General features: G+C 36.4%; 1 protein-coding gene across 1 annotated transcript in view; it reads left to right on the forward strand.

Moving 5' to 3' along the window:
• HTT (huntingtin) overlaps positions 1–14,344 on the forward strand; it is a gene marked incomplete at its 5' end in the record, with an annotated part of 85,836 nt that overhangs the window by 56,834 nt on the left and 14,658 nt on the right. Inside the window, 12 exons of the mRNA XM_031060067.1 lie at positions 3,369–3,510; positions 4,755–4,934; positions 6,342–6,518; positions 7,375–7,451; positions 8,676–8,814; positions 10,358–10,480; positions 11,316–11,529; positions 11,728–11,873; positions 12,323–12,500; positions 12,777–12,869; positions 13,289–13,476; positions 14,119–14,245. Of these exons, the coding sequence (XP_030915927.1) occupies positions 3,369–3,510; positions 4,755–4,934; positions 6,342–6,518; positions 7,375–7,451; positions 8,676–8,814; positions 10,358–10,480; positions 11,316–11,529; positions 11,728–11,873; positions 12,323–12,500; positions 12,777–12,869; positions 13,289–13,476; positions 14,119–14,245 (1,784 nt within the window). The remainder of the gene's footprint in view (positions 1–3,368; positions 3,511–4,754; positions 4,935–6,341; positions 6,519–7,374; positions 7,452–8,675; positions 8,815–10,357; positions 10,481–11,315; positions 11,530–11,727; positions 11,874–12,322; positions 12,501–12,776; positions 12,870–13,288; positions 13,477–14,118; positions 14,246–14,344) is intronic.

Consider the following 14,344-nt stretch of genomic DNA (forward strand, 5'->3'; position numbering starts at 1 on the left):
CAAGCTGGGAGCAATGAAGTCAGAAAGTGAAGCTGGTGATTGAAACTGGGGCAGTGGGTTCTTCCACAGTGGGAGCTGGGGATAGTTGAAAGGAAGGCTCAGCTAGTTCTGCTGCTGTGACTGGCTTCCAGGCTGCTCTGGGAATCTTGCCAGGAATTATGTAGAAATTTTCATGCAAAATTAAATATTAAAATACTCATGCAGAACACTGGGATATGTGGATTAGATGATCTCTAGAAATTAATTTAATGTAAAACTACAAATAGCTTCAAGTATGTTACTACCACTAGTAGCAGTATGGTGTAACAGGGTAAAAGAAAAGTTGTTCAGACATCTGGGCTGTATTTTCATGTCATAACACATTTATTTAGATTGAGGATTAACTAACTGCCTGAATTTGTAATGCTTTTCTTTTGTTCAGTTAGAACCTCCATAATTATTTTCTCTTTAAGTTATATTCTCCTAGCTATGGGTGTAGCTTACAGCAATTTGTGTGTGGAAACACAGGCTGTATTCTGTAATGTCTAACCACTGTTCTACTTGGATGTTTTGTCTTCTCACCCATTGCAGTTTTTTCAAAATGTGAGCATTGCTGACTCCTGTGTTTCCAGCTGTAGGAAGCTACTAGGTTATAAGTGAACATTCTCAATCTGTTCCTTTGAAGTTAGAAATAAAAAGCATGAACAAAGTAAAAGATGAGCATGCAATGGCTTTTATGACTGTGGGAAGTCACTAGATGGTGTAGTTTCTGCAAATGCAGGGAGCTGGAATGGGGCTAGCACTGCTATGCTAATAAGTGGAACCAGAGATTTGAGACTCAGCTATTTTTCCCATTCTTTGCTATTTACATTGTGTGTTTGTCACTCCTGGGGGCAGCTTAAATTGGTCCACATGACTGTGGAATTTACAGCTTCATTCTTCTGTATGTCTGGCAAGGAAAGCGAGTAACACTGCAGATTTCCTTCATTATTCTGATTAGCTCTTGGTTCCTAACTGACTCTGAAGAAACTTTTTTTTTTTCCCCTGATCTTCTCATAGAAACTTAGTCTTGTACCTTTAGACAACTTTCCTTGTTTTCCCACGATTTTCTAATTTCTTTTTTCCCAAACTTTGTTTTGGCATACAAACACAGAATCAGCCATTCAGAAAGCAAAATTTTGCTGAGTGTTCCATTTTTCAGGGTAATGGGAGAAATACCTACTTTAGAAGTTGGATAATTGAATGAAAGAGAATAAATTTAGTTTCAACTAAATGTGTTTGGAAAGCCATCCTCTGAAGTAGGATACTCATAGGTGTTCTTCCTTAACACGCAGAGTAGTAGTTACCTCATGGTTCTTAAGTAGAACATCTGTATTTTAATTTACAAACAAACTAACCCTGCTCCACAGGTGACAGTTTTAAGTTTAATGAAGGTTTTAATGTATCAGATTAATGAGAATTGCCATGAGACCTATCTAAACATTATTTATTGAATATGAGAGCTGGCAGTTTCTGGTTTACACACTGCCCTTTGGCAAACTTTATCACTTACCTTAAATTTGTAAAACTGCTTAGAATTTACCTTTCTTGCAGGAATTCTACCCTGAATAATTTTAAAACTTCAGAATTCAGACTAGAGCTTTGTTACTCTAACATGGTTTTATTGTTTTCAGGGATGTTTAGAAGAATCACAGCTGCAGCCACCAGACTTTTTACAGGAGATGGATCTGATGGTAGTTTCTACACACTTGAAAGTCTGAGTGACCTTGTTCAGTCCATGATTCCCACTCATCCTTCTTTAGTTCTCCTCTGGTGTCACATTTTGCTTCTTGTCAATTATACCAACTACAACTGGTGGTCAGAAGTGCATCAAACCCCAAAGTAAGTTTTGGTTTTGTTCCCTAGTAGTGTGTTTCATATAATTATATTTTCTGAAATGATATTAAAACAATCCAGCTGCTTTCTGCCAAGCCTGTCATTGAATGGTGCTGCTTGGATTATGAAATACAGTTCTGCATTTACTTCATGTGTGTACATATTGTCTGTTCTGATATTGGTGTGACTTCCAAACTAAAGAAATGTGTCCTGCACTCACTTGCTCCTCAGAAGAACTTCCAGGTAATCTCTCCACTTCTAAGGCAAGAAAACTTCATCTTTGTACTACTTTTTATTGAAGCTATGGAAATCACTATAGCAAAATATTCAGTGTTTCCTGTTTGTATGGAGACCTCATATTTCACTTTCTAGACAATAACCAGCCGGTGGAGATGATGGACACTGTTGTGTTTGTGATAATACAATATGAACATATAACTGTAGCTACAGGATTATCTGTTCTCAGTGGGTCTGTTGCTAAATGCTGTCAAAACATGGTATTAGCACCCTGCTGATTCATTAGCATTGAGCACTGTAATAACCTCACTTAACACTGGTTGTCTGAAATTTGGAGATTGGTTCTAAAATGGGTATTCTCTTGGTCTGAAGTTAGTTTATCCCACCTGTCAGGCATTGGAATGATTTGTCCTTGGTGGATAAGGAAGGAACCTCCTGTGAGGGTGGATATTCCTCTGTGTTAAGGAAGGTGAACAAGTGTAGAGGGAGGTGAACAAGTGACTTGAGGGACATTTCTGGTGCTTGTGCAGTGAGTGTTGGGCAGTCTCATGTTGCTCTACAACTGAAGTGCATCAATACTTTCACAAATGTGAGATTCTTGCTTCAGTTCAACCTTATGTATTGAAAATACATTATTCTAATTTGTGGAAACATGGAATTACCAGGATTATGAGCAAAACAGGCAACTACTCAGGCATTGGGAAAGGCTGTTTAGGGAAGGGTGGAATCACCATCCCTGGAAGTGCTGAAAAGGTGTGTGCATGTGGCACTTCAGCATATGGCTTAGTGGTGAGCCATGATGTGGTGCTAAGCTAAAGGTTGGATTTGATGATCATACAAGCAACTTAATGATTCTATGAGCTAAAATAGCAGTAAGTTTTTTTTTTCTTTACCAGTATCATCTTTTTTCTGGATTGGTCATCACCTTTAATCTGACACTAGACTAAGTGCTCAAGAACACTGGTTTGATTTGAGAAGAAAATACAGTGTTAGGTTCTATTATCCTACCAGAGATGCAACAGCCCATGTTTTTCTTTTAAATAGTTCATTTGGTTCTTTAGACTGCCTGAAAAAGTAATAAGCAATGCTGCAGTTGTTAAAAAATAAAGAACTGATGGAAAGCAAAGTGTCTGCTTCAAGGAAGTGTAATGTTTGAATGACATTTACAGGGGAAGATGTGTCATGTAACAGCATTGGTAGGATACTCCAAGCACTTTGTTCATGTTTCAGTAGCCATACTAAGAAAATAGTAACAACATAGGATGTACTTTTTGCAGGAGACACAGCCTTTCTACTACAAAATTGCTGAGCCCTCATATATCTGGAGACAGTGATGAATCCGACCTGGAATCCAAGCGTGGCATGTGCAATCGTGAGATAGTGAGAAGAGGAGCACTCATTCTCTTCTGTGACTATGTTGTAAGTTTTGAATTATGACTTTTATAACTACAGTTTTGAGTTATTTAAGGATGCTGACAGTCATTTATTACTGATATGTGTTAACTGAAAAGTGAAGTGTGTTAAGTGAAAAATGAAGATCTGTGAAACTAGTAATTTTATTTTCAGATGGTGCTTCTGTAAGCCTAATATGACCTCATTTGGCATTGTTTTCTGTTCTGAACTGAGAGTTCTCTTGACTTGTAAAGTTTATCTGGTGGGCAATAGAATTACCTTCTGAGTATCACACCCCTTACTTGGGAGGTGCTTGGAGCACACTAAGTAGTTCCAGACTTGCCAACATCAGTAGCAGTGCAGTGTCCAGGAGATAACAAATTTGCATCTCTGCACCATAAGAAAAGAGGTTTTACATTAACATTTTAACTTCCATTTTGGTTCTCCAGTAAAGCCAATTTCTGTGGCTTTGGCCTTTTGCTGCCTCACTATTAGAGTTTTAGTTCACTGGGAACTTCTGAAGTGAATTTTCAGTAGTAGGAGGTATTGCGCTTGGCTTTGCACCTCAGATCAGTTTTGAGGTAAGGAAACTGCGTTCCTTTCAGGTTCAACTGAACAGAAAACTTTGTTTAGGAAGCCCTTCAAGTACTAATGGACAGTCACTAGAGTCAGATTAGAGGTCATCCAAGGTAAAACCCTCCAAAACCTCTTTACTGAGGTACTGTACAGGCTCTCAGCATTGCCTGGGTAACACTACAGATAGTTTCATGTTGCATTCCACTGCTTGTTGATATACACAAGCCTTTAGAGATTTGACATTAATTATTGACAGATCTCTTTGGATTTGCTTTCCAATAATTCTTTATTTTGTGTTAAAGGCCAGCAGTAGTAAGAAATATTTAAGAAGCCTAAATGAAAATCACATTTTGAAAAACAATTCTGTGTGTATGTTTATTTCAAATCCATTTCATTAAAAGCAGCATCTTTGAATCAACCTTCTCAATTTACTTGTTTCTAACCTGTTTTTTAGTGTTTTTAGAAAAATAAGCTGTATGTTCATGGTAAATACCTTAATTTGCAACAAGAGCAAAACATTTGGAAAATATATCATGTAAAACTAATGATGGTGGTAATATGATATAGACACTCTATGCCATTATTTCAAAATAGCTACCAGAATTATATATGAGAAACTTCATGTTGTGTCATGTTTAGTAATTAAAATCTGAATTTTAATTTCTGCAATAAAATTTTAATTTTTTCCCCTTCAGTGTCAAAACCTACATGATTCAGAGCACCTGACTTGGCTTATTGTGAATCATGTTCAAGACTTGATTAATCTGTCCCATGAGCCTCCAGTACAAGATTTTATCAGTGCTGTTCACAGGAATTCAGCAGCCAGTGGTCTCTTCATCCAGGCCATTCAGTCACGCTGTGAGAATCTTGCAGCTGTAAGTTTAACTTTTTGACTTCTTGTAAAGAATAAAGTCACTTCATGTCAGCATAAGTTTAACTGATAAGTATGCGAAGTTTGACATTTCTGGGTCATTTATCAACTTGTAATTTTATTTTTAAAGTCACTTACTTAAAAATGCAAGCAGCAAACCTTATATTAGCAACTTCAGCATTAGATGTGTTCCAGTCCATCAAATCTATGAATTCAGATGGAGATGGTTAATCTGCTTTTCTTCCTTAATGGATATTTTCCCACATAATCAATATCTGATGGGTAAATTAAAGCTGTAACTTTCAACTTTGACTTCAGTGCTTTAGTAGTATAAATAGCAAACTATAGAGGCAGGAGTAGGAACCAGTCCCTGTTTATAGGCCCTGGCAATATGAAAATGATTTGTGAGCCCATGCCTTCCCCATTGATCTGTTCTGAAAATTGTAGCCACTTGGTGAGGGAAAATCACCAAGAAATTCAGGGTATTATTTCTGTTGATTATTTTAGTTTTCAAATTAAAAGGAGTGGATGATGTTTTGTAGGGATATAAGGTTGTATGCATCTCTCTTAATCATTTGCTGGACTTTCTCTAGAGATAATTGTGATTAATGGGATAATAATCTAGAGATAATTGTGCCACCTGCACCCTGAGTAGCTTAGTGCTGTTTCCTATCTCTTTCCATTGTCTCTGTGCAAATCTAGGGCAGCTTTAACGTTATGTGATATTCGCCTGGGCTTCACTAGCTGAGAATTAGCAGGATGAACTAAACTGAATATGTTTTAATGGAAGATGTAGTCACTGTGTGAAATGCTTGTTGTTATCAGGAAAGACAGTAAAATGAAAATAGCTGGTATTAACAGACTGCTCTAAACCAAGACTGGTTTCATGAGTCAACCTAGTTTGTCTCTGTGTTTCTCCCTTTAGAATATTAATGCTGAATTGGTACTCATATTTAAAAAAAAAAAAGAAATTTAAAAAATTATTTGCACACCCTTTTGATCCTGAGTTGCTACTGCTGTTTCTTAACATATGCTCAGAAAACTCCCCAAGGATTGTCTGGATTTCTGTACTGTCACGTGTCTTGACTATGCACATGTTCCTGCCTTCTTCCAGAAAGAGATTAATCTTCTCACTCTGTTTGAAGCTTTTTGCAATTTCACTTAAATCTGTAGCTTTTTTTCCCCTAAAAGTTTTGCTCCCTATGCTTTACTTACTCATGTAAGAGTGAGCTTTTACAGTTGCACATCAAACAACTTATTGTTCATATTAATTAAATGACCCAGTAACTCACACAGAGACGATTATATTGATCAGGTATATTTTTCCAAGTGTCTTTCCCTTTAAGATCTTTGTATTCCAAATTGATCGTAATTTCTTCGTCTGTTTTTCTGTTCCATGCTGAACATGAAGCCCACAACCCTGAAGAAGACTTTGCAGTGCTTGGAGGGAATCCACCTGAGCCAGTCGGGGGCAGTGCTGACGCTGTACGTGGACAAGCTGCTGTGCACTCCCTTCCGCGTGCTGGCGCGCATGGTGGACACCCTGGCCTGCCGCCGCGTGGAGATGCTGCTGGCAGCAACTCTGCAGGTACACAGCAATCCCTGCCTGGGAGGCACTTTGGGTGCTACCAGGCTTGTCAAGAGCAATGGTGTAAAGCACATCAAAATATGATTAAGTGATTTCATTTGACAAAGTTTTTTATTTTGTATACAGATAGATGAATTGTTGGAACCCAGGGCATTCCTCTGACTCTCCTGGATGGCTCGAGACCCTGGCAGGGGGCTCAGGCACCTTGGCACAGAATCAAAAACACCTGTGCCTTTGATTTTAACCCATGGAAAAAATTACCAACTTTGTGTGAAGATTTAGAAGCCACAAGAGTTCGAGTAGAATAATAGTTAATTTATCACAGGGTGAAAAAGTAGAATTTTGGAGATTTAGAATGGGGGTTCAAGAGGCAAGATGGAGGAATCTGGGTGTGTCCTGTCCTTCTTCTTCTTGTCCTCCATCTTCTGCTGTGATACTTTTGGATTGGTTTAGAGTAGAGACAGACTGTCTAACATAGGTGATAGGTATTGAGAAATTATTGTAAATAAAGTACATGTAATTTTTAGTATTGATAGCTAACACCACCCAAGGGCAGGCAGTGTGCCACAAACTGATCTGCCAGACAGATCTCAGCAGGTCAGAGAAGGAATGTTAAAGATTAGAGAAAATAAACAACCTTGGAAAGCAGAGCCGAGGAATCTCGACTTCTTTGGTCACGAGGCTGGGAAAGAAGAGACTTTCTAATGCTTTGGGAGCCATTTCGAGCGCAGAAACCTGAGAATGAATGTTTACTTTATCTTTTTGTCTGCATGTAACTTTGTTGATCTGGTAAAAGTATTTTTGGGGATTTTACATATATCTGTCCTGTAAAAATCTTGTGATTTTTTTCATATAGAACAGCATTGCTCAGTTACCAGTTGAAGAACTGGATAGAATTCAGGAGTACCTTCAAAACAGCGGATTAGCAGCAAGGTAAAAAATACCAACAATATCATTAAAATGTCAAACTAAGTTATGTTCTAATACAAATTGTGTTAACTCTGTTTTCCCACATTTTGGCTTTTTTCCTAGAGGTCAGATAGTGGATTGTTTTTGGGAGTAAATGGGATTAAAGCCTCTCAAAAGATGCTGGCATGTTCTGGCCCAAGGTGCAGTTGTGCTGGCTGAGTTGAATTTGCAGTAAGAACTACTTAAGAACTGAAACAAGCTCTAGAGGCTTCAAATTCTCTTTCCTGCATCCCACTCAGCATTTAACTTTTGAGAGATAGCAGCTGCAAGTTAATTTCTTGACAAAATCTGTTTTACTAAAGCCAACTTTATTTTCCTCAAACTTGCAAAATATTGTCAGTTCAAGCTAAGTGGGCTTGGGGGTTTTTTTAGTTAGGTTTTTTTTTTTCTCCCAGACAACTGTGTTAAAATTTTTAACTGTTTAGTCTTCTGGCTGTTTAAACTGCTGGTATAAAAAGGAGCAAATTACTAATTTTTTAAGACATTTCTATTTGATGTTGGAAAGATCCTTATTTACTCCTCTTGTCATTGCTGTTTGAGGTTAATATCTGTTGACTGAAATAAGTAGGAGAAAGAACCTAAAATGTGAGACTGCAGTAGATCAATAGTAAAGTGCCTACCTACATAGGTAATGTTCAATTTAATTAAAAAAAAATTTAAAAAATTACTTTGTAGAAGTTCTTGATGGCAGTGGTGAAATTAAAAATAAAAAAAAAACACAAAAAAAAACTGTACAAAAAAAATTTCTGACACTAATATAAATCCAGAAACTGGAGTTTTTAGTACAGTGAGGGATCATTTTTTTTTAATAGAAGTGTAGTTTTAGTGGATTATTTGTTAGCATCTGTTAAAATGTATTTTCTTGTAGTCAAATAATCGGTACACTGACTCTTCTTACTCATTAAAAGATGTGTTGGATAAAGAAAGCTGTATTTTAAGCTTAGGTATATCACTAATTTTAATGCTAAATTAAATTTAAATCTTTATTTGTTGGTGGTGCTGAGTTAATTTTGGCCTCTGATACCTGAAGAAAGTTCGTATCATATGACTGCATGTATCTAACAAAAAACTGAGGACCCTAGTGCTTTTCTGTCCTGGCATTGGAATTGAGTCACTGGATGTCTTTCTATTTTTAAATTATTTACAAAGCTGTGATAGCCCTCTGCTGATGTGTTCTTCTGTTTTCAGACACCAAAGACTCTACTCACTCCTAGATAGGTTTCGTCTCATGGTAGCTCCAGACACAACCAGTCCTTCACCTCTGGTCACCTCACACCCATTGGATGGAGAAGATCAACCACCTTTAGAGAATGTAGTTTTAGACAAAGTAAGATTATGATTAGAAAGAGTCACTAGAAGTGCCTTGGCTATAAACAAGCTTTATTCTTTACAAAATATTTAAATGCAGCTTATTTTTACTGTGCAGTTAATGCTCTCAGGATTGTCATATGGTATCTCAAATATAGATCAGTGATTAATTTCATGTGTGTTGGCTGATTGTTGAATTTAGGATGGATGATTAGCACAAACATAGATGTTTGTTATATTGACAGTGCTGTGAAAAATTTACCAAGTTTGGTTTCTTTGCTTAGCTTTAATGGGAAGATTTATATACAGTTCAATAGAGACAGATAAATAATCTTGTTTTCTTGATGTGTTTTACTACAGTTATTAGTTTTATTCATTTGCTGAAAGTTGTTGGCTGTCTCTGGGAAGTTAAACATTCCTTGTTCGGATTTTCCTTCTCAGCTTTAAATTACTTTCAGAGAACAATCAAGAATACTGAACTGTTTCTGTCTTTCATGAACTTAGACGTGTTTATTTCCAAGTGAAGTGGAAGGCTAAGAGCAAGTCTTGGGGCCTTCTGTGTCTTCCTTTTGTCTAGGTTGTCCCATGGTACAAATAATTTCTCCTTTTCATCCCTCCATGTTCTATAGTGATACACAGTAATAGGAAACTTATGTAACTGAGATGGCAAAAGTTGAGATGAGTCTGAGCAGTTGGGGTGAGTCTGAGCAGTCATTGGCTTAGGGGAGATGTTGAGACCTACTTGGACAGCAGGAGAAAATGCTGTGCCCAGAAACCATTTACCCATTGCTTTGTCTTCAAATTACCCCAAAAATCTCCTTTGTCTGTCACTGTAAATTCTAAACAAAAGTAGTTTTTGTGTGCTTCCCCTACAACTTCTGCATGGTTCACAGAATCATAGAATATCTTACATTGGAAGGGACTCCAATGTAAGGATCAAGGAGTCCAACTGCCCCTACTTCTCACAGGGCTACATAAAAATAAATCCTATCACTAATAGCATTGTCCTGATGCTCCTTGAACTCTGACAGGTTTAGTTGTGTTCTAATTAATTAATGTCGGCAAATTTATTTGAATATCTTTTAAAAAGTATTATTTTATTTATTTATTATATTTAGATTTATTATTTTTATTTACTATACTTATATTATTTGAAGAGTTTTCTTCCTTGGTTATAGTATTGATTTTTCTCTAATTACTGCTATATTTGTGTAACTACTGAGTATTCCATGCTTTTTTTTTAGATAGTCTGCTCAGGTTTAGCATCCTAATACAACTACCTGCACTATATATTAATTTTTCCTCATTTCCTGTCCAGACTTTATGGAAGTAGACAACTTGTCACTGAACATCCATTGGTCCAGTTTAAGATGTTCCATTTCCATTCACTAGTTGTTTGTTTTGCCTTGCTTTTTAATTTAAGTGGGTTTTTTTTGTAATTAATGTAGCTTATGAATGTCTTAGACATTCAATGCTAATGAGCAGTTCTCCCTCTGCTCCCATATACTGTGGTGTTTTCTGAAACCAAGTATGTAATAAATTTCCATTTTTGATCATTGAAGGACTGGTACGTGTCCCTAGTGCGGTCACAGTGTTACATCAGGTCTGACTCAGCACTTCTGGAAGGAGCAGAGCTGGTAAATAGGATTCCTCAGCCTGACCTGAACTCCTTCATGACCAGCAAGGTAACTTGGTCAGAGGAAGAGGATGAGATTAGTTCAAGTGTTCCTATTGGTAGTATTAATAGATTACATTCTGAAGTGTTTAGATTCTTAAATGTAAACATTTCAAATTTGTACAATACTGACAATATATACTGATAATACTAATTCACTTAATTTTAGAAACTAAAATAGTAGATATTTGTGTAAAACAGTGGATATCTGTCTAGCAATGTTGCTAATAGTAACTTACTAGTAGTACAGGTTGAGTAGATAGAGTGAAAGCACAGGTTTAGTTATGTATTGCAATCAGAAAAATCCGATTTTACAGTTTTACATAATCTTGATTTAGCATACAGTCTTTTCTAAGACCAGCTGTTTCTGTAACCTCTTCAATATCTGTGCTGGATGACTTGGAGTAAGCCAGTAACAGGCCACAGTAAACCTGGCGTAAAGGACAACTTGTATCTAAGAATGTCTTTTGTTCAAATTATCACCATGATATTTGCTGTTGGTATGCAGAAATAATAGAAAGAAGGCTGTTTCTAAAAAGATACTTGATTTATTTGTTTGAAAACTTATTACTTGAAGATTCTTTGTATATTTGTCATCCTTAAGCTTTATTTACACATTGTCCTGAAAATTTGGAATAAGCATATTGATTTTTCTTTCCAATATGGTACTGGTTGGAATTGAAATTTTGAGCCAATGTGGGCTAAACCATATTGTTACACCACAGTAGAGCAGAGGTGCTAATAATAAGTTAGTTAATCAATAAACTGTAAATTTGCCACTCATTAGTATGTAAGAAGATACTCAGTTTCACTTCAAATTCTTTTTATTTCCTCTTTGATTTCAGGAATTCAACCTAAGCTTGTTAGCACCTTGTTTAAGCCTTGGCATGAATGAGATCTCAAGGGAGCAGAAGAGCAGCCTCTTTGAAACAGCTCGGAGGGTAACTCTGGACCATGTGTCTTCTGCTGTACAAAACCTTCCAGCCAACCACCAGGTTTTTCAGCCACTATTGCCAACTGAGCCATCAGCCTACTGGAAAAAACTAAGCGACATCTTTGGTAATAGAAATAATGATCTTTTAAAGTTTATTCTCTCCTCTGCAAAGATGCTTTACAGATGTCTTATGAATACATGAACTTACTATTAAAAAAAAATCAAGATACCTGGCATAAAAGTGCTTATGAAATAGTTCTGAAAAACATTTATTGAATGGAAAAAATTCAAACTGCTAGATTTCATCCAGTCTTATTTTATAGGAGATGAGGTGATGTATCAGTCTATGATGACACTTTGTCGTGCACTGGCTCAGTATTTGTTGTTACTCTCAAAACTACCAGCTGGTCTCCGTGTTCCTCCTGAAAAAGAGGGTGATATCCTGAAATTCGTAGTGATGTCAGTAGAGGTAAGAAACTACACCATAATTAAAGATGTGATGAAATGTTGGGAGAAGGAACAACTCTATCTTAAACTGATCACCACAGAGTAATTTTTGATTGGGCCAATTCTTTTGTCTTAACTGTAGAAATTTCTCTTAGTGTTTTTTTTTCGTGTTTGACCTTTGCTAGTAAATCAGATCTGGGTTGTGGGACAAGGACAGCTTTATACAAGGAGAGGTTGACTGACTGATGGACTGATGCTGGCATTTGGGAGAATGGGTCCTGCACTAATTTTTGGGACGCTTAGTAAACAGTATATAAATGTCGTAATTTTCTTGTACTTAAAATAAATAGTGTTTTCTTGGAGAAAAAAACCAATATTATTTGCTACTAATACTTTACATTTTGCTGAGTTAAAAAAAAGTCACCCTTGGTTAGAAATTGCTGTTAATGGGTAACTTCTCTTTTTGTACAGGCACTATCATGGCATTTAGTGCATGACCAGATTCCATTAAGTGTAGATCTTCAAGCTGGTCTGGATTGTTGCTGTCTGACACTACAGCAGCCTAGTCTCTGGAATTTGCTGTCTTCTGCAGCTCATGTGACATATGCTTGCTCCTTGATTAATTGCATTAGATTCATCATAGAAGCAGGTGAGTGCAGTTTAATCAGCTAGGAGAAAAGTTTTGTTAATAGATTCCAGTCATCATTGATCAGATGCTGTGTGTCTGGAATATTTCCTTTGAGTCCTTATTAATAATTGACACATCTAGTTTTTACTACTTTTCCATTTAAAATTTTAGTGTTTACTTTTGAACTTGGCAAATGCCTTGGATATGTCAAACATTTGACTACTACGTGGTGTTGATTAAAAAATGGAATATGAAATAGGTAGTAGCTGTATCATTCAAATACTTTCTCCAATTCAGTTGCTGTGGAACCTGGTAATCAACTTCTGAGTCCTGAAAGAAAGAATACTTCAAAACCTTTAAGTGAGGGGGAAAGTGATTCAAATGTACAGAGTAAGTAAACATTGAATTTTGCTTCTACCCTGAACTTTCACTGAAGAAATATTTTTGGTACACTTTCCATTACTACTATTTTTAACAATGAAAATTCATCTGAGACCTTATTTGTATTTGGTAACTGTCTATTAAAAATGGGTTGCCATGTTTTACAGGTGTAGTTGTTTTTTCTTGAAAGTTATACATTAATGCAGATTTTTCTTTTGGGGGTTTCTGTTAGCTGCGCAGTATGCTACAGACTGAGCTTTTTAAAGTGTGGGATTTAAATTTTAAAAATTTCTTTGTGTTCTTATTGTGGTTTTGTCCTTTTTAATTAACATACTCTTTTGTTAAGAATTTTTTGTGTTTCTGTCTTTTTAAATTATTTGTCTTTTGAGTGGATTTGTAAAGCTGAATTTCTTTCTCTCCCAACAAAGAAACAAAACACATTATTGCAGCATGTGAAATGATAGCTGAGATGGTGGAATGCTTGCAGACTGTCTTGTCACTGGGGCACAAAAGAAACAGCAGCATCCCTGCATTTCTCACTCCTGTCCTCAAGAACATCATCATCAGTTTAGCAAGGCTGCCTCTAGTGAACAGCTACACCAGAGTACCTCCCTTGGTATGTTTATTATGCTTTGCTTTCGGGACTTTAAAAGTTGTTGAAAAACTTTGAAAACCAAACATGGTGCTGCATCTGAAGTTCTACACCAGTAGGACTTCAACCTTCAGCTGGTTTGATCAATCAGTTTTTCTTTTTGAACACTGAGTAACAAACAACACGTGCAAGGCCACTTCTCTGTTTTTCAGCGCTCTGTTTTTGAGGGGATGTAAAAACATAAGTTTTTTCATTGAAAATTTTTTGCTCTCTCTCTCATGTATCAGTGTACTTTTTCAGGTATCGATAGTATGTGAACTGTCTTCCTACTGTCTTCCTTAAATTCTGTTTCAGCATCATTTCTGCACAATTTCTAAACTGAAATACTTACAGGAATTTACTTGCTTCTGTATGTAAACTTGGACCATAAAACCGGATAATTTACAGTGGGAACTATGATAGAAAAAGCCCTAAAATAAGAAACGTGGTATACATTGTAGATAAGTTTTGTTAGATTTTCCATCTTCCTTTGAGTATTTTTCTGTTTGGAGAACTACTTTAATTTACTAATGTCTTGTTGTCTTTCAGTAGAGCCTGTATATTTAGAGCTGTAATATAAATACTATCTCTGGTTTGAATAATCAAACTTTCATTATACTTCTTTAGGTCTGGAAATTAGGCTGGTCACCAAAGCCTTCAGGTGACTTTGGTACAGTTTTTCCTGAAATCCCAGTAGAATTTCTTCAAGAAAAGGAAATCTTTAAGGAGTTCATCTATCGCATTAATACACTTGGTATGTACAAAATTAAATGAATACACTTGGCTCTTATTGGGCATTTACCTGTGTTTTGAAATTACTGAATTACTGTATCTGAAACCATTTGCTTATGTG

The sequence above is a fragment of the Geospiza fortis genome, unplaced genomic scaffold (assembly GCF_000277835.1).
Source record: "Geospiza fortis unplaced genomic scaffold, GeoFor_1.0 scaffold147, whole genome shotgun sequence".
Taxonomy (NCBI): domain Eukaryota; kingdom Metazoa; phylum Chordata; class Aves; order Passeriformes; family Thraupidae; genus Geospiza; species Geospiza fortis.